At 44.3% G+C, this 19,211-nt stretch overlaps 1 protein-coding gene across 2 annotated transcripts in view; it reads right to left on the bottom strand.

Annotated features, from left to right (window-relative positions):
* Nucleotides 1-881: 881 nt before the first annotated feature.
* The window catches only part of LOC138720239 (ADP-ribosyl cyclase/cyclic ADP-ribose hydrolase 1-like), a 32,828-nt gene continuing 14,498 nt past the window's right edge, over nt 882-19,211 (bottom strand). The window contains exons 2-8 of one of the 2 annotated variants that reach the window (XM_069856259.1): nt 17,975-18,104; nt 17,197-17,332; nt 16,309-16,391; nt 14,317-14,393; nt 13,494-13,586; nt 4,640-4,726; nt 882-2,676 (exon numbers count right to left, since the gene is read on the bottom strand). In XM_069856259.1, the coding sequence (XP_069712360.1) occupies nt 2,595-2,676; nt 4,640-4,726; nt 13,494-13,586; nt 14,317-14,393; nt 16,309-16,391; nt 17,197-17,332; nt 17,975-18,104 (688 nt within the window). In that variant the 3' untranslated portion in view covers nt 882-2,594. The remainder of the gene's footprint in view (nt 2,677-4,639; nt 4,727-13,493; nt 13,587-14,316; nt 14,394-16,308; nt 16,392-17,196; nt 17,333-17,974; nt 18,105-19,211) is intronic. The other variant, XM_069856260.1, reaches the window with a different exon arrangement.

Below are 19,211 nucleotides of genomic sequence, written 5' to 3' on the forward strand. Positions count from 1 at the left end.
GTTTAGGGTCCGAACAGAGGCTCAGGTAAGGAGGAGCTTGGTGCGGTGGCATTGGCAGAATGTTTGGAGGGGCTGAAATGAAGCGGAGTGTATCATGGACATCTGCCTGCTGGATGGAAGGTGAGCTGCCAATAAGGTGATGGGGAACACAATAACCCAGGAACAGAAAGATGTAATAGGTTTATTTAAACATTTTTTAAAGAAACAAAACTGAACGCCAGGAATTAATGACCTTAAAGCACTTTTGGCATGGGCTCAGTATCAGGAGCCTTCTTCTGATGTTTGCTCAGCATTCAAGCAAGAAACCTGGGATGAGATCTGAGTTCAATTATGGGATCAAGGGACTCTGTCGGACCAAACGGCTAGTGCATTGCTTGGTCCCTGGTGGGTTCTTTCCGAAGCACTAAAGGCGCATGTCGGCTCAAGAGAGCACAGCTGTACACAGACATCCATCCTAAAGGTCTAAATTTGCCAGACACACCTTCTACCCATTGGGCTAAAACTCTGAATGGTTGGAATTTGGCTGAAATAATATATAAAACTATTGAGGTGTATAAACATTAGTGAAATGTTTGTTTCCGACTAAGCTTTTTAGCTACCTTGTCCAATGCAACCAAAGAATCTTTGTCCAATTGCCTGGGAGAGGTTAAATCTGAATCTCCTTTTACCAACACAAAAAAAAAAGATGTAATTCTTCTGTAGTGACACCTCAGCTTTTAAAATCACAGATTTGTTTCTTAACATTTTACTACATAACCACTGATAAGAACAGTATTTTTTCTTAACTTATATGGCTAAGAAAAACACACATATCTAGATGTCTGAGTACAAGCTAAAGACAGGATGTTTCACTTCCAGCCACCTACAGATAATAACTTCTTTGTACAAGGAGAAAGAGGCAGCCAGAGTACAGTCCAAGCAGAACATACACTGTGACCTTTCTCTGCTTTCCGGGGTGGATATACATGGAGTTTCATATGTTGAATGAATTTCTGAGTTATGTTTAAGAAGTAGCTTATTTTCATGTTCAGCCTGAGGTTAATTAGAATGTGAAACTGAAGTAACAATGTTTGTCATCAGTGATTTTATTACAGATCTTGATTTTACAGTCAACTTTTCATATTACAACAGAAGAGGTACAAAAGTGAGCATGAAAGCAAACTCTTGACCTATAGTCAGAAATAGTCTATTTGAAAGAACTGGTATGTGCCTGTGTTGCTGCATCTAAATAGTTACATAACAATGCAAATAAAAATATATTTCACTTAAATTAAACATAATGGGTGAGGTCTTAGGTGTGGTCCAGCTATGCTCAGTGCAGGCTTGTGTGTTACAGAGTCAAGGTGTATTTAGAGATGCCCCAAATTACACCAGCTTGTGTAGTTCCATAAGGGTGCTTCACACTCTGGGTAGTCACTAAAACATACAGCATTACAGCCTTCTGCCTGTAAGATCATGGAAATCTGAGCCCATCTAATGAATTGGCCACTGCTGGTTATGCTGTCCTTGCAACACCCAGCAGCATACCTGTAGCACAACCTGCTCTGTTCTCTTAGCATCAATGGCACTGCACAAAGACGCTATAGTTGAGGCCACAAGCTAGCCTCAATCTTTATTTTGTTATAAACACCGCACTTGAATATACTTACAAGACTGGCAAAATGGAAATAAAAGGAAATCAGTCAAACCTGTAGTTTCAGTGTACTACAGCACGCCTGTGCTTGTTAATTATACACCACAAGGCATCACCTTTCACCTCAGGAGTGGAGGTCAAGAGAGTCTCCTTATTGTGGCAACCTTTTGATGTTTGTCTCTATTCCAGTGGATGGCCAAGCTGTGGCCCAAGGAATCTTTTATGAAAGTTGGAAAGCTTACACTTGGTGCTATATTAAGAATAAACTGTAATCTGAACTGCAGTGGTGTTTCCAGTAGGACGTTACTGGGGCTGAGTCAGTCTTGCTATCTTATCTCCCCAGCTATACACTTGACACATTCTTAGAGATGCTCACACCCCCTGAGTGGTTTCTGGTCTTTTCTTGGCTCAGCTCAGCTGTTTCCCCACTAGCCACATACTGGTTTGCCCATTAGAAGGTAAGAACCGCCTTGCCACTCCCATCACTTGCTTTACCTGCCCAGAGATGCCACAATCCCTGGGAAAAACATGATTTATATCACGTGCCCCTGGGCAATGCTCCCATCTTGGGGATGATGCACTGGGATGCAACGTGGTGTACTCTGGTCATTTCCCACCCAGCCTTCCAGTGGGGAGGAAACTGAGCACTTAGCCCTGCTCTGACCCTTCAGATGCAAAGGGAGCTGTACAGGAGGGAGCAAACCAGGGTGAAGTGCCTGCCCTTCACCACCAAACGTGCTCCCGGTCCCTCTGAAATAGTACGGTTCTGTGTGTGTGTTACAGTAATCACACCTAAAATGTCATCTCCTGCTCATTGTCTATTAGTATCACAGGAAAGATTTCTGGTTACAGACTCTGTACACACCACACTACTATTTATCACTCTAAGCTATATAGCCACATCTTTTTCCAGCTTTATACACAAATAATGAAAATCTTCAACAGCTCGGAGCACTCAGTTTCATGAAGTTGCTGTGGTGTTGTTGCAGGGCCTGCAGTCTGTGTGGTCAGGGTTATGCACACATTGAAGGAGCTGAACTGGCCTGTGATAACACACAAAACCAAACAAATATTTAGTAATCACTTTTCAAGTACAGCAGAATAAAACTCCAGAGTTAGTAAATGCAATGTGAAAGTCAAAGTGCATGTTACTTCTGTGCTTATCAAGTGGATGTCTTTTCTCAAGATAATTCTTTCTTAGATCTTGCTGCAAAAAGATACCTTTGATGTTAAAGGGGTTAGGGACACAAGCAAGTGAGTATGAAAGAAAGTAGGGTGTGAACTCACAGCATGTTAGCTATGCTGTGATAACAAATATGATTATGAAAAGGAAGTAAGATCTCTTGCACTGACTAGAGTTACTGTCATGCTGGTGTTCCCCACCTTGCTTACCCGATGGTAAACCCTACACGGTAAAGCTGTTGCTAACAGTGTCAGATACTATTAGATTTTTTCACTAGAAGTAAATCCAGTGAATCAAATTTCTCAGTTACTTCTGGAAGACACTACTGACACTGAAAAAAAGCAAGAGAAAATTATCAATGTTGGTTGCTGTGTGGCATGGAAAACCAGATGCTCAGCTGATACGGACCCACATGGTTCTGTCTGCAATGACTTTGGGGGAGTGGAGGTAACTTATAAAGTCTGTCCTGAAGAGTTTTACTGCACATGTAAATTGCTTATTTTATTATTGCTCTGTTTATAAAAGGAAAACTAATTGTCCATGTTGCTCTACACAGTCATTTATGTATGCATGAGTTGTGCTTTAAAAAAAAAGCCCTACCTGCTATTCTGTCTTAAGAAGAGAGTTGTGAGCCACAGCAAGAAAAATGTCAACAACTCTTCATGATGTGTTACAGGCTTCTCCTTGTGCTGAGGCATGAGAAATATAAGCTACTACATTTTTTCCCTTCCTTCCTGGCCACTTAAGAGCTTATTTCATCATAGGCTGAAATAATTTGTACCTACTAATGTGTCCTAGGAGTATTGGTTAAAGGCTGCAGTTACCCAAAGAGAAAGCAAGTACACGAGCATCACCATTTGGCAGATTTATGCACCACACCAGTGCTACTCTTTTCACAATCTGCACAGTACCTATTAATCAGGTCTAGAAATACCTAAATGGGCTCATTTTCTCTGCCTCCAAGGTTAAAATCCTAGCACCAGATAAAGTACTTGTCTCCTTTGCAGACCAACTTTTCCTTATTTAAAACTAATGTCACAAACTCAGTAGTTTATAGAAATGTTTACTTTCGAAATGTTCTTATCCCAGTATGAGTCCTGCAGACTGAAAAGCTGTTCCTGACAGATAAGATATGAGTAATACTGAACACTTGTTGCTTCTTTAAAGTCAATAAAGAACACTTTTGCTCTGTGTGAAGGTCTCTGAACCCACACAGAGGGCTGAAGTCTCTCAGGCTTTTGTCATCTTCTCAGCAAGGCAGACAGACAATTAAGGCAAGTCAGAATTTGAGCTGTTCTGTCTTCCAGACTCATGTTTTTATCTCCTGACAATGGGGAATTTTAATAGTTAATACTATTTATCATGTTTCATGCCTCACTCTCTGACAAAGCAGCTGGACAGAAAGTAAGCTCGAACTATAGCAAAGGAAGTAAAGACCGTCCTTGGCATACTGCGCCATCCGCATGCAACAGGGAGGAAAGCTGCCTATTTGCTTGTGATTATTGTAGGTAAAAGCCTGGTCAGATGGGAAACTCCTGAGAGAGGCTGGATTCCTCCTTCCCTGAAGGCAACTGAACATGTGCTATGGGGGTGAATTCCTAAAGTGCAGGGTAGAGAGGAAGCCCCAGATCCAAACAACATGAGGTCTGCCGCACAAGTAGAATGCCCTGAGAAGCACACAGCCACATCAAAGGGATATAACGACAGTAAGAAGGGAGTCTGTTTTAGTCTGCTGTAAATCAGGAAACCTATATTAAATCAAGAGGGAGACACAATATTAGTTTTATGTTAGCAAGTTGATACCAATAAGAGCAGGTAATTACCTGTAATCATCTTCACAAGTTATCTTAAAATTTCGCTCTTCTAAGATGCTTTTTAACCTGTTTATGGAATGACCTGAGCAGGATTCACTGGAAAGAAAAGTCTTTGATTACTTGTGTTCTTCGAGTGCACAAGAAGCTCAGCTAAATTCCACACTATGTCACTTTACCTTATTTCAGGTAAAATTCTTTAAAAACTTGTTTGCTAACATGCTGTAAAGTCCACTGGCTTTGTGGAGTTTGGGCTAACATTGGTCTTTTGCTGGGAGAAAATATGTGATATTCAACTATGTATCTTGCACAAAAACTTTGTGCAGGAAGATATCTGTGGGAATTAGCTCAGTTCCATTCACAGTTCAATGTACTGTAGACTTACTCCAGAGCCTCTGGTGGCCTCCATCCACAAGAGCATGAGGCTCCTTCAAATCTGTGAAAGGACAAAGTGGCCAAGTTCTCTGTGTGGTGAGCAAGGGTCAATCATGAAAACCAGCAGCTAAGTCCCAGGTAGAACATAAGATTGGAAGAAGCAGATAAATGACATGAGAGGAAGCAGGATATGGGCATCTGTTTGACTCCTCCTGCAGCTGCTGCTACTCTATTTTGACAAGTGGCTGTGCGAACTACATTTCCATTGGTAGAAGCCCTAAATTGTGTATTTCTTTTCCATCCACATAATGGTTTCATGAACCAAGTAGCAATGTCATACCTTTGAGAACTTTATCTCTCTGCCTAATTTGTTGAAATACCCCTCGGGGCCCCAAAGCTGCAGAGACACAAACAGAACCCATGAAAAGACTTGTTACCTTGGGATAAAAATAATCTCCTAATCCATAGTACAGGACATACATAAGGGCAATAATGCAATATTGAGGCAAATCCATTTCCTTACATAAAGGCATCAGTGGAAAACAGAGTCTCTTTCTCCTTGGAAATAAGTAGAAAATAATAAGGAAACCACTGTGAAATTTGCACAGGAGCAGGATGTGGCAAGAAGGCTGGCAAGGCTCCAGCTTGTTAGAGCTGTTGAGAAGGAAGAATGTGATGGCTTTTCTGATGTTGGGAATCATGGGAGAAAGGATCAAGGGCCACGTTTAGGGGAAATAAAGTACAGATTACCCAATGTCCTTATCTTTAGCAAAATTCTATGCAATGGGCCACAAGAATATGCTTGGAATGCTGACCACAGGAGAGATGCTGTGATAAGATATGTCAGCTTATGTGGCAAGGAGATATTTTTGGGTGTTAGGGCGAGGGAAGGGGTTGCAACACTGGAGCCGGTCAGATAGTGAGGTTGTCTGAACAAAAGCCTCTGCTGGGTCCACACAGTCCTGAGGTGTACTGCATCATCAGTAAAGCAAAGAATGTGACCCCAGTTAAAATCAAACTCAAACTGACAACAAGTCTGGTGAGGGTAAATCAGTACCCTATCAGTCTGAAAGTATGAAAAGTAGAGCCCTTAACTAGTACTTTCATGTAGTAAGGACCAGTTAAGGAATGTCAATCTGAATTCAGTACTCCTGTTCTGCCAGTAAAGAAGTCTTGCTCTCAAGAGTATAGAGTAGTTGTCCAGAGTAGTTGTGGGTGCCACATCCCTGGAGTTTGTACACAGAAGGAACAACTTTCCTTACTATTAAAGACTGAGGCAAAGAAGGCATTAAGTACCTCAGCCTTGTCTTCATCCTTTGTCACAGTTGTTCCCTTTGCATCCAATAGGGACTGAATATGCTCCCTGATCCTCCTTTTATTGTTAATGTATTTATAGAAAGATTTTTTATCTTTCACAGACTTGGCTAATCTGAGCTCTAGTTGGGCCTTAACCCTCTTCATTTTTTCTCTGCACGATCTCACTTCCTCCCTGTAGTCCACCCAAGATGCCTGTCCCTTCTTCCAAAGCTCATGGCCATTCCTCTTCTTTCTGATGTCCCTCAAGATCTCCCTGCTCAACCAAGCTGGTTTTTTTCCCCACCGGCTCCTTTTCCGGAACATGGGGACGGCTTGCTCCTGAGCTGCTAGGATTTCCTTTTTGAAGGAACGCGGAGAAGCCATTAACACTGCTTCTTCGGTGGCACCGGCAGCAGGACGGTGAGTTCTGTGGTGGGGTGGACATTTTGAGGCGGTGGGAGCTTCCCTGAACCGGGAAAATCCCAGAAAAACCCAGGCGGGGGCAGGAGTCCTGACAGCCCCGACACGCTGGTCCCGCCGGGCCTGACGGCAGGGGGAGGCCCCGGCGGCCACCGCGGGAGATTTAAACGGTCCCCTGGGAGCACCGTGAGGAGGTGCGGGGTAGTTTGAGCGGGCAGGGCACAAAGAGGACCTAGGGCCTAGACAGAAGACACCGAGGACCATGGTGGTCACCCGGCAGAAGATTAAAGCTGCTCCAGGTGCTGCAGCAGGCAGGATGGATGCTGCCACCCAGACGGAGCCACAGTGGGTGCAGCAGCTACCCAGACCCTGGGCTGCAGGCGGTGCCCCCCTCCCACACCGGCTCGTGCCTCTGGTACTGGCTCCACTTGTGAAAGCTGCGCTCGAGTGGGGGAACTCCTTCACATGGTGGAGGAGTTAAGGGAGGAGGTAAAGAGGCTGAGGACCATCAGGGAGTGTGAGAGGGAGATAGACCAGTGGAGTAGTGCCCTCTCACTAACTCAGCGGCTGCTGGAGCTGGTGTGTCCAAACACCATCCACCTGCAAACTGCAAGGTTGGGGTTACAAGAGATGGGGAATGGCAGCAAGTTCCTGCCAGACAAAGGAAACCTGCTCCCCTCACACAGACACCAAAACCCCAGATCCCCCTGGTGAACAAGTACCAGGTGCTGCAGGTGGAATCCAGCCCTGAGGATGAGGATGATGGCTCCCACAGCCTAGAATCTTTCCCTAGGCTGCACCATCCTCAGAAAAAGATAAAAACATCCTCCATTAAGAAGAAGAGGAGGGTGATTGTTGTAGGGGACTCCCTCCTAAAAGGAACGGAGGGACCCATTTGCAGACCGGACCCGCTCCACAGAGAGGTCTGCTGCTTACCTGGGGGCATCAGTGAAGGAGGTAGCTAGAAAACTTCCTTCCCTGGTCCATGAGACAGACTACTATCCTCTGATAGCAGTCCAAACTGGTAATGATGATCTAGTAAACAGAAAGACCAAAGCCATCAAGAAAGATTTCAGGGCCATTGGGAAAATGATGGAGGGCTCTGGGGCTCAGATAGTATTCTGCTCCATCCCAAGGCTAAACAGAGAGGAGCTGGAAGTCAGGAAGAAGAATTCGATTAATGCCTGGCTCCGAGCCTGGTGTGAGGAGAGGGGCTTCGGCTTCTTTGATCATGGGGTGGCTCACGCACCCCCAGGCTTTGTTACTAAGGATGGGACACGTGTGTCTCCTAGGGGGGCTAAAGCCCTTGCTAAAAGCCTAGCTAAGCTCATAAACCGAGCTTTAAACTAGATGTGAAGCGGGAGGGGGTTGAGACCAGGCTAGACAGGAGTGAACCTGGATGTGGGGCACTGGTGATTCGGAGAGGGTGTGCTGGTGAGGATCACCAGTACATCACCACACAGAAAGTGAGGGAGAACACACCTGGGGGTGGTAAGGGACATACAGGCACTCTGGCACTAGCTACTCCAGTAACCAGGCAATTGGGAATGAACTCTGTTCCCTCTAAGAGGGCTGAAGGTTCCTCAGCTCAACTGAAGTGCATTTACACCAATGCACGCAGCATGGGGAATAAGAAGGAAGAGCTGGAAGCTGTCGTAGGGCAAGGAGCCTATGATGTCGTTGCCATCATGGAAACGTGGTGGGATGACTCATATAACTGGAGTGCAGCTGTGGTGGGGTACAAACTCTTCAGGCGGGATTGGAAGGGTAGGAGAGGAGGCGGGGTAGCCCTCTTTGTAAGGGAGGACTTGGACACCATTGAGATGGATTGTGGCAATGAGGAGATTGAGTGCTTGTGGGTTAAAATCAGAGGAGCCCATCAGAAGGTAGATTTTGTGATGGGAGTCTGTTACAGACCACCCAGCCAAGGAGAAGCAGCTGATGAGCTCTTCTATAAACAACTGGGGTTAATCTCTAGATCAATGCCTCTTGACCTTGTGGGAGACTTCAATCTTCCTGATATCTGCTGGAAGTACAATAGAGCAGAAAGGAAGCAGTCTAGGAGGCTCCTGGAGTGCGTGGAAGACAACTTCCTTGCACAGCTGGTGAATGAACCAACAAGGGAAGGTGCCCTCCTGGACCTGCTGTTTGTGAACAGAGAAGGCCTTGTGGGGGATGTGGCAGTAGGAAGACGCCTAGGGCAAAGCGATCATGAGATGATAGAGTTTTCTGTTCTAGGTGAAGTGAAGAGGGTGGTTAGCAGGACAATAGCATTAAATTTCCAGAGGGCAGACTTTGGACTCTTCAGAAGGCTGGTTGGCAAAGTCTCATGGGAGACAATCCTTAAGGGCAAGGGAGCCCATGAGGGCTGGGAGCTCTTCAAAAAGGAAATCCTAGCAGCTCAGGAGAAAGCCATCCCCATGTTCCAGAAAAAAATCCAGCAGGGGAGAAAGCCAGCTTGGTTGAACAGTGAGATCTTGAGTGATATCAAGAAGAAGAGAAATGTTTATGGGCTCTGGAATAGGGGACAGGCCTCTTGGGTGGACTACAGGAGGGAACTGAGATTATGTAGAGAAAAAATCAGAAGGGCTAAGGCTCAACTAGAAATCAGATTGGCAAAGTCTGTGAAAGATAACAAAAAAACTTTGTATAAATATATAAATAATAAAAGGAGGACTAGGAAGACCATACAGTCCCTATTGGACGCAGAAGGAACAACAGTGACAGGGGACGAGGAAAAGGCTGAGGTATTTAATGCCTTCTTTGCCTCAGTCTTTAATTTGTAAAGAAAGTTGTTCTCTCTGTGTACAAACCCAGGAGCTAGAGGAACAAAATGAGGCTCCCATGATCCAAGAGGAGGTGGTCAGAGCCTTGCTTGCCCAACTAGACACCCACAAGTCTATGGGGCCGGATGGAATTCACCCAAGAGCTGGCGGATGTGCTGGCCAAACCCCTTTCCATCATCTTCCAACAGTCCTGGAAGACTGGGGAAGTTCCACTGGACTGGAGGTTGGCTGATGTTGTGCCCATCTACAAGAAAGGTCGCAGGGAGGATCCAGGGAACTACAGGCCTGTCAGTCTGACCTCAGTGCCAGGGAAAGTCATGGAACAGGTGATCTTGAGTGCTATCATGAAGCACATGCAAGAGAACCAGGTGATCAGGCCCAGTCAACACGGGTTCACAAGAGGCACGTCTTGCCAAACTAACCTGATCATTTTCTATGACAAAGTGACTCAGCTGCTGGATGAGGGAAAGGCTGTGGATGTGGTCTTCTTGGACTTCAGTAAAGCATTTGACACCGTTTCTCACAGCATTCTGCTTGAGAAACTGTCAGCCTCTGGCCTGGACAGGCACACACTCTCCTGGGTGGAAAACTGGTTGGATGGCCGGGCCCAGAGAGTGGTGGTAAATGGTGTGAAATCCAGCTGGAGGCCAGTGACAAGTGGGGTTCCCCAGGGCTCAGTGCTGGGTCCAGCCCTGTTCATTGTCTTTATCAATGACCTGGATGAAGGCATTGAGTACACCCTTAGCAAGTTTGCGGACGACACTAAGCTGGGTGGAAGTGTTGATCTGCTGGAGGGTAGGGAGGCTCTGCAAAGGGATCTGAACAGGCTGGACTGCTGGGCAGAGTCCAATGGCATGAGGTTTAACAAGGCCAAATGCCGGGTCCTGCACTTGGGGCACAACAACCCTATGCAGTGCTGCAGACTAGGAGAAGTCTGTCTAGAAAGCTGCCTGGAGGAGAGGGACCTGGGGGTGTTGGTTGACAGTCGACTGAACATGAGCCAGCAGTGTGCCCAGGTGGCCAAGAAGGCCAATGGCATCTTGGCTTGTATCAGAAACGGTGTGACCAGCAGGTCCAGGGAGGTTATTCTCGCTCTGTACTCGGCACTGGTGAGACCGCTCCTCGAGTACTGTGTTCAGTTCTGGGCCCCTCACCACAAGAAGGATGTTGAGGCTCTGGAACGAGTCCAGAGAAGAGCAACAAAGCTGGTGAAGGGGCTGGAGAACAGGCCTTATGAGGAGCGGCTGAGAGAGCTGGGGTTGTTTAGCCTGGAGAAGAGGAGGCTGAGGGGAGACCTCATTGCTCTCTACAACTACCTGAAAGGAGGCTGTAGAGAGGAGGGTGCTGGCCTCTTCTCCCAAGTGACAGGGGACAGGACAAGAAGAGATGACCTCAAGCTCCGCCAGGGGAGATTTAGGCTTGACATTAGGAAAAAAATTCTTCACAGAAAGGGTCATTGGGCACTGGCAGAGGCTGCCCAGGGAGGTGGTTGAGTCACCTTCCCTGGAGGTGTTTAAGGCACGGGTGGATGAGGTGCTAAGGGGCATGGTTTAGTGTTTGATAGGAATGGTTGGACTCAATGATCCGGTGGGTCTCTTCCAACCTGTTTTTTCTATGATTCTATGAAAAGCTCCCAGCCCTCATGGGCTCCCTTGCCCTTAAGGACTGTCTCCCATGGGACTTTGCCAACCAGCCTTCTAAACAATCCAAAGTCTGCCCTCTGGAAGTTTAATGTGACTGTTCTGCTAATCCCCCTCCTCACATCACCTAGAGTTCTACTCACATCATGAGTTCTACCAACTCATGATCACTTTGTCCCAGGCATCCTCCAACCATCACATCCCCCACAAGGCCTTCTCTGTTCACAAAGAGCAGGCCCAGGAGGGCACCTTCCCTTGTCGGCTCTTTCACCAGTTGTGTGAGGAAGTTGTCTTCCACGTACTCCAGGAACTTCCTAGACTGCTTCCTTTCTGCTGTATTGTCCTTCCAGCAGATATCCAGAAGACTGAAGTCTCCCACAAGGACAAGAGCTAGCGATCTTGAGACTACTCCCAGTTGTTTATAGAAGAGCTCATCAGCTGCTTCTTCTTGGCTGGGTGGTCTATAACAGACTCCCATCACAATATCTGCCTTCTTGTGGGCTCCTCTGATTTTAACCCACAGGCACTCAGTCCCATCCTCACCGCAATCGAGCTCAAGGATATCAAAGCACTCTCTAACACAGAGGGCTACCCCACCACCTCTCCTACCCTTCCTGTCCTGCCTGAAGTGTTTATACCCCACCATAGCTACACTCCACTTACACGAGTCGTCCCATCACGTTTCCATGATGGCAACTACGTCATAGTCTCCTTGCCCTACGATAACTTCCAACTCCTGGTTATTGACCATGCTGCGTGCACCGGTGTAAACGCACTTCAGCTGGGCTGGTGAACCCTTAGCCCTCATAAAGGGAATAGCGTTCACTCCCAATTGACTGGTCCTTGGATTATTGAACCCCTCTGTGCCAGTTTCATCCTTTCCATCACCAGATGTACTCACCCCCACTTGCTCTGTGGTGACATACTGGCGGTCCTTGCCAGCACACCATCTCTCAGGCACTGGAGTTCCACTTCCAGGCTCACTCCTGACTAGCCTGGCCTCATTCCCCTCCCCCTTCACATCTAGTTCAAAGCTCTGTTTATGAGCCCTGCTAGATTTTTAGTGAGGACTGTAATACCCCTAGGAGACAGGCATGCCCCATCCCTAGTAAGGAAGCCTGGAGGTGCGTGGGCCATTCCATGATCAAAGAAACCAAAGTTTTGCTCCTCACACCAGGTTTGAAGCCAGGTGTTAATCAACTGATTCTTCTTGATCTCTTGCTCTTCATTCCTTAGTGTTGGAATGGAGCTAAATACTACTTGCGTCCCAGAGCCCTCCATCGTTTTCCCCAGAGCCCTGAAGTCTCTCTTAATTGCTCTCAGCTTCCTGCGCTGTGTCATTGTTGCCAATTTGAAATACTAGCAGAGGGTAATAATCTGTGGCTTTCAGCAAGGAAGGAAGCTTTCTAGTAACATCCTTCACTGATGCCCCAGGCAGGCAGCAGACCTCCCTGTGGAGTGGGTCTGGTCTACAGATGGGTCCGTCTGTTCCCTTTAGAAGGGAATCCCCCAAGACAATCACTCTCCTCTTCTTTTTCTCAGAGGATGTTTCGATGGTTGTTTGAGGATGGCACAGTCAAGGGAATGTTTCTAGGCTGTGGGAGCCATCCTCTTCGTCTGTGGGGAATGGGAAATGGGAGAGACCATGGCAGTGCAGTATAACCATGTGAACCACAGAAGCAAAAAAGCATTGAAACTCATGCTCAGTGCTTGAAATATGCAGGGAGGCCTGCAGAGTAATCTGAATGGAAAAAAAAGAGGTCACTCAGAAAGGCTCAGATGTGATCTGAAATCACTATTCTGGCATCAGTAATTCCATGACAAGCATTTATATTACAGAGTTTCTATTAAAAATCAGAGAATCATTTAGGCTGGAAGGGACTGCTTGGACATATAGTCCAACCCCTATCAACTAGAGACTCCACAACATCTCTGGAAAAACTGTTTCTGAATTTGAAACTATTTTGCCAAAAATGGATCTGGTCAGCATAATTACACTATTCCTGTGGAAAAACATACTTTTCATTTGTTCATCCTGGCACACATAGCTTGATTGGTGACTTCAGTGCTGCACCTATAATAAGGATCTGTAGAGCTTGGTGGGGTTGGGAAGAATTTAAACATCATCATGGGACCTCTTGAAAGCAAGGAAAACATCACTGTGTCTTAGTTATAACTGTTCAGCAGTACCTACAAAAATTACTAAAGAAAATGATGGAAGTGAAGGTAGGGCAGGTTTCATGAGCAGATTTAAGACAGTGTGTCACTGCTAGACAGTCACTTGTCAGAACTGAGCTGCACCATCTGCCTTCTACATACTGCTCGTCGTTTTGTGCCAGCATGACTTACCTCTGAGGTCCACCAATGTCATGCATAAGCCAAATGTGTACTGCAGAGACTTTATCCGGATTTAGATTAAAGATCTCAATACTTCCAAAAATGCTGTAAGAATGGGACATGAAAAAGCAAAACATGCTTAGTTATCTAAATAAGATGTACAAAGTATTTTCCTCACATACTACTCCTTACCACGGCTGCTGTCATTCTCAGTGTAAGAACATTGTCTTGCTAATGGATTTTAGCAGAAAATTTAATTACTTTGGGGTAAAAGATTTTCTCCCCATTGTTATTTCATTTTCATAAGAACTTTTGAAATTGTCTGTATACTGAGACAAGGTTAAGTTTTTCCAACTTTAGTGCCTTTTCTCCTATTTGGTTTATTGGCTATTGGTTTGGTTTAGTGCAAGGAAAATGAACATGGCTGCTCTCCTGACACATTCTTCATCTTTCAGTATTATTCAAGACTGAACTTCCAGACAGATAACCAGAGGAAGCACAGTCTGGAGGGGGAAAATCTGGTCAAAATATCCATAAGCAGTTAGAGATATGTCATTCACATGAATATAACGTAGTGTACAAATCTAGATTAAGTGCAATAATAAAGTTAGTTTGAGCAGCAAGAGCACAGTGGAGATTCACCTAACCTCAGCAGGATTTAAATTGCAGTCACAGTATAGAAGGAGTTAAGTGAATCACCTCTTCAATAGCCAGTGGTTTAGACCTCGAAATGAGTTTTCTAAAATCCCTTCTGCACTGGGACTCACCGGCAAAGTTATGTTCACCAGCATGCAGGCCCCACAGAAACATGGATGGTAGCATGCTGAGTAAATACCTGCTGCTTTTGAAAGCTCCAGCTTCTATTGATCCATTGAGCATCACTTGAACCACACCACATGCTGCTTCTGCAAACTGAACAAAACAAAAGGACGTTATACTCTGACACTACATGCAGTGCCAAGTCAGACTCGAGGCTAGTAGAAATTACTGTTACTTCTTTGATGTCATCAGAACTGACTTATATAAATGGAGGGTCTGGGCAATATTTTAACAGAATTTGTCAGTGCAAATAAAAGCCTCTAAAGGCTATGGCAAAACTGTCATAAAGCTGCATTAGTCAGCTATGAATTGGCAGTTTGAGGCTGAATGGGACTAGTATAGCAACTTTGCTGTCACTGTTCTTGTCATTTTTTATAGGGGGATGCAACTTTCCAGAGCCCCAGTAGCTACATCTGTCTGCTGGGACTGTTGCCTCCCTCAGTAAACTGGAACAAGCCTCAGACAGCTTTAACCCAAGCAGTAAGGACAAGCCAGAGCAGAGATACCACAAGTTTAAGAACATACAAATGAGCGCATCACCTTGTAACTTGTGCTCTTGTGTGTTCTCTTGTGGCTTGGGATTTTTCTCCTCAGTGGTTTTAGTAAAACTTATTGCCAAGTTTTATTTGAAATGTAAACACTGGTTTTTTGTGCTTTAAAACTCAGGTCCAAATATTTAAAGACTACTAAGTGAGGTTACAACACAGAGTACCCACTCAAGATATATAATTTGTTGGTGGGACAAAGAATTTTTGCAAAGCTTAACACAGATGAATGCACTTACGAAAGCCTTCAAGTCCTCTTATACCTAAACAATGTGGCTCAAACTCAGCTGCTGAGAGGTGTGGTGTTTCAGGGAAATTTGACTATGTGTAAATTCTAATGTAATAAGCATGAGTTTTAGTAGACCTTAAATTATTTGGACTAGAAAGTATGTCTGACTCTGTATGGTGGTTTATCCCTCCCAGACTTTAGAACAGAGTGATTAATGAGTACATGAAAACTGTTTTGAGCTTGGAAAACTTTATGTACACTAGTTTATACACAAAACATTTTTTTAATGTGAGTAGACTTTTACTTACATACATAAGAGCTGAAACACACACAAATGCTTGTTTTCCACCTGGACATAGAATCACAGAATGCCAGATTGGAAGGGACCTTAGGGATCACCTGGTCCAACCTTTTAGGGAATATATAGTTTAAATGAGATGGTCCAGAACTCTGTGAAGCTGAGCCTTAAAAGTGTCCAGTGTAGAGGAGTCTACCACTTCCCTGGGGAGATAATTCCAAAGTTTAACTGTTCTCATGGTGAAAAATCACCATGGTGGACAGTGTTCTACTAATAGTTGTATCAAGGATGAAGTCTTGAGAGGCATGTAAAATTAAACTGATAAAGGACAGCTGTTTTTTTCTGTATAGTGCTGTTTGAACAAAGACAGGTTAACTGCTTAACTCTGACTAGCAGTGTCTCATTCATGTGATGGGAGTTGGCATGTACCCATGGGCAGGTCCAGTGTAGGAAACTTGCCTTATACGGTTGTGGGAGGATGTGCTCCTCAGGTTTAGGCTGGGAATGTGCAAGGGGATTCTCATTTGTTTGGCAGTCTTCTGTGGCGGTTTGGGCACTGCTCTCACATTAACATGCTAAAATGTATTTTATTTTAGCAGTTCCAGTCCTGTGATTTCATTAAGGTGGTGATTATAATAATTGCAAGTATTTGCAAAGCTCAGCTGTCTGCCAAATATTGTGCCAGACCCTGGCACACAGTCTCTCTCCACAAATAAGAATGTCCAAACTACAGTGACATTAAATATTGCACATAAAACATGGGGCCTTGCAAATAAAATTTCCAAAGTCATTATTTTTCGCACCTGAAGCTAAAGCTCATGCGAACTTTTACTATTCCATGTTTTAACTCCATTCTGCAAACTCAAATTTTTGACAGAGTCACAAATATTCTACCTTTCAGCATTCTTGGATTTGGAGATTCATTCTAGATCTTACCATCTTGGATGCCATTTTCCAGAATACAGAGCTAGGGTTGCTCTCACATTCACTTCGTTTTGGACAAGATTCATAGTTGATTCCTGAGAAGAAATGCATTTATAAAATTCTTAAGGTTAAGAGATACTGTTGGTGCAGTGTTAATAAGCCTTTGAGCGCTGACCATTGATGGCAAAAGGATTTGTTCGCACCAAAGCAAGAAGGCTTCATGAGGAAAGGGCTTCATGAGGAAAGGGCTCTAAGAGGAAAACAAATTTGCACATATTTGAAGGCCTTTGTATTTGCTCACCCACATTTTAGGGAGGCAGCTGCAGGCCCTATATGCAAATAATTCTCAGAAAACTGAGAAGGGAAAGCATGTAGTCCTAGTTGTGAGAAACAGGTTGGCTCTTCACAAACACCATCCAATTGCACTGAAAAATATAACTTTGTCCAACATTTTCAGTAATTCCAGCCCAGTTTAGAGGTTGCTAACCTTAAGCACCGAGCCCGGAGTCATGCAGGCAGCAATAACCCCAGGTAGCTACATGCTGCACCCACCACTGAGTGGCCTATGGCCAGGACCTTTTTGAATGACTTTCTTGTTTTGCAGTTTGTCCCACAGAAGTCACAGGAAGGAAAGAATTAATCTAAATAAAGAGGGCTAGATGTGGCCATTAGTCCAAGCAGCAACTTGGTGTTTTAATAACAGCCAAAATTGTTTTTTAAATTAACCTGGGAATTATCATCTGCAGCCTTCCATAACACAGGACAGAAATACAGTTAATGTTTTAAACTAAATTAAAAGAATGGAGTATCTGAAAAATACTGTGTTCAGATATACACGAAAAAAGAATAATCTGGAAGTCCAGTGTCCATATTTGCTTTGCAAAAAATAGGACTTATTACCTGGGTCAGAGGGGTCTCCACACCATGAAACTCTATCAGCCATATAACCCAACAAGGTGTCTTCCAACGTAAGGAAATCTTGATTGGATTTTGTATAACGGTGAGCGAGGTCATTTGTCTTGCTCCAAAACAGTGACTGTGAAATAAAATACAATGTCTAGTAAGTGATATTTATACTAGAACTGGTCAGGAAATTTTCCTGGAGAAAAAAAAAAAATCATGGAGTTTTAGTGTTTATTGAAATGCTGCAAGTTCACATCAGTGAACATTTCTTATTTCTGCAGCCCATGCTCCCATTTCCAAAATCTTTTTGCATCATTATTTTTTGTGGAAATGGACATGTTCGGCCTGTAAAGCATTTTGAAAGAAAGGTTTTGACTAGATCTCATACCGTATATACCTAATTTGTTGTGTGCTTTTGAACTGCTCATGGAAGAGGAGCCCTTTAGAAGCAGTGCCCCTCTAGCACCATGACAGCACGCTCCTCACAGAATGCCATATGCTCGGGGAAAAAGGACATCTCTGCCACTTCACCTGAATGACCTTCGTACTGAGGTTTGAGGCAAGCCTTACAGGGATGACTTCCAGTAGCAGAGAATGAACAGGGTTGCTGAGGTCCAAAGGTGATAACGCTATAGCAGTAAGAGCAAGAGCAAAATATCTTCATTGATGTGCAGACACAGTCATTACAGACAAGATCCATCACTGACAGCACTGCACAGATAAGTGTTCCCACAACAATCCTCCTTACACAGCCCACCATGCATTGTACTGTTACCTTGTTACAGGGTATAGGATGAGTTGCTAACTCCATTAAAGGCCGATAATCTTCTGGCGTAATATTACAGGGATTCTTGTAAATGAACGCTTGTTTTAATGATTCCCATATTTTTAGGCAATCTTTATCTCTGTTGAAAGATTAAAACATAGTTAATTAGTATTTATGAGTGTTTATGACTGTGAAAAGATTTCCTTCTGTTATGGTTAAACATTATGGATCAGATTTTAAAAGAGTTCCGAATATGCTCAGGCACCAAAATACATTATCAGTGAAGCTAGAGAGTATTTTCAGCAAATTGAATATAAACTGAGGAATGAGTAGTTCTAAAACATATGTCTTTCTCTCTCCTGTATTTTAAGTTACTGGCTACTGTAATATCTGAATGCCTCATATTTTTTTTTGTTCCTTAAAAATAGCAATGCTCATATCACATTACCAGAAGGTTAAATATTTTGATTATCCATACCAGATCATGAGAAAAAAATGTGGCAGAATACAGACTGTACATTTTAAAAATATGACTGCAGGATACTGCCATCTTAGGTAGAATGAGTCAAAAATATACCCATGTGTCTCCCTGCACAGCATTTAACCCTACAGAAATAAATTAATTTTATCTAAATCAAAAGCAGAGGTCTGACAGTTTTGGACCTGGTATCATTGCCATTCATGCACTAATTTGCAGCTATTGACTTCACTGGAGCCACAGCTGATTTGCACAGGTAGAATCAAGATTCAAAGCAGGTACTTGGTCTGCAGTGGTTTATTTCAGTTTCCCAATCCTCCAGGTTGTGCCCCTTTTGTTCTCACTGGCTGAGTCAGAAGAATCCTGCTAAATTTACAAGGGGAGAACTGGTGCATGCCACAACATAACCCTATCATCTCAGCCTACACTTGTTTCTGAAGATGTTGCTTTGTCAGCCTAGGAAACAAAGGATATCTCAGCTGGCAGGAGCAGGGCACCTTTCGCACTACCAAGAGAAAATCTGCTGCACACGGCTGGCAAGCAATCATATTGCTGTACTCAAGTAGCGCCATGCTCCCTTCCTGAAGCTGGAGTGCATAAGAAGGCTTGCGATGGCTCAGGATATTTGCTTTCTTTTACTTGAAATAATGAATGAAAACTTATCATTAAGATAATTCATAGTTGCCTGTCTAGTATGTGCTTTCAAGGCTGCCCCTCATGGATGCTTCTCTTGCTCTTTACGCTTCTGCAGTTTCAGGCCCACTAAGG

Source organism: Phaenicophaeus curvirostris, chromosome 4 (assembly GCF_032191515.1).
Source record: "Phaenicophaeus curvirostris isolate KB17595 chromosome 4, BPBGC_Pcur_1.0, whole genome shotgun sequence".
NCBI lineage: Eukaryota > Metazoa > Chordata > Aves > Cuculiformes > Cuculidae > Phaenicophaeus > Phaenicophaeus curvirostris.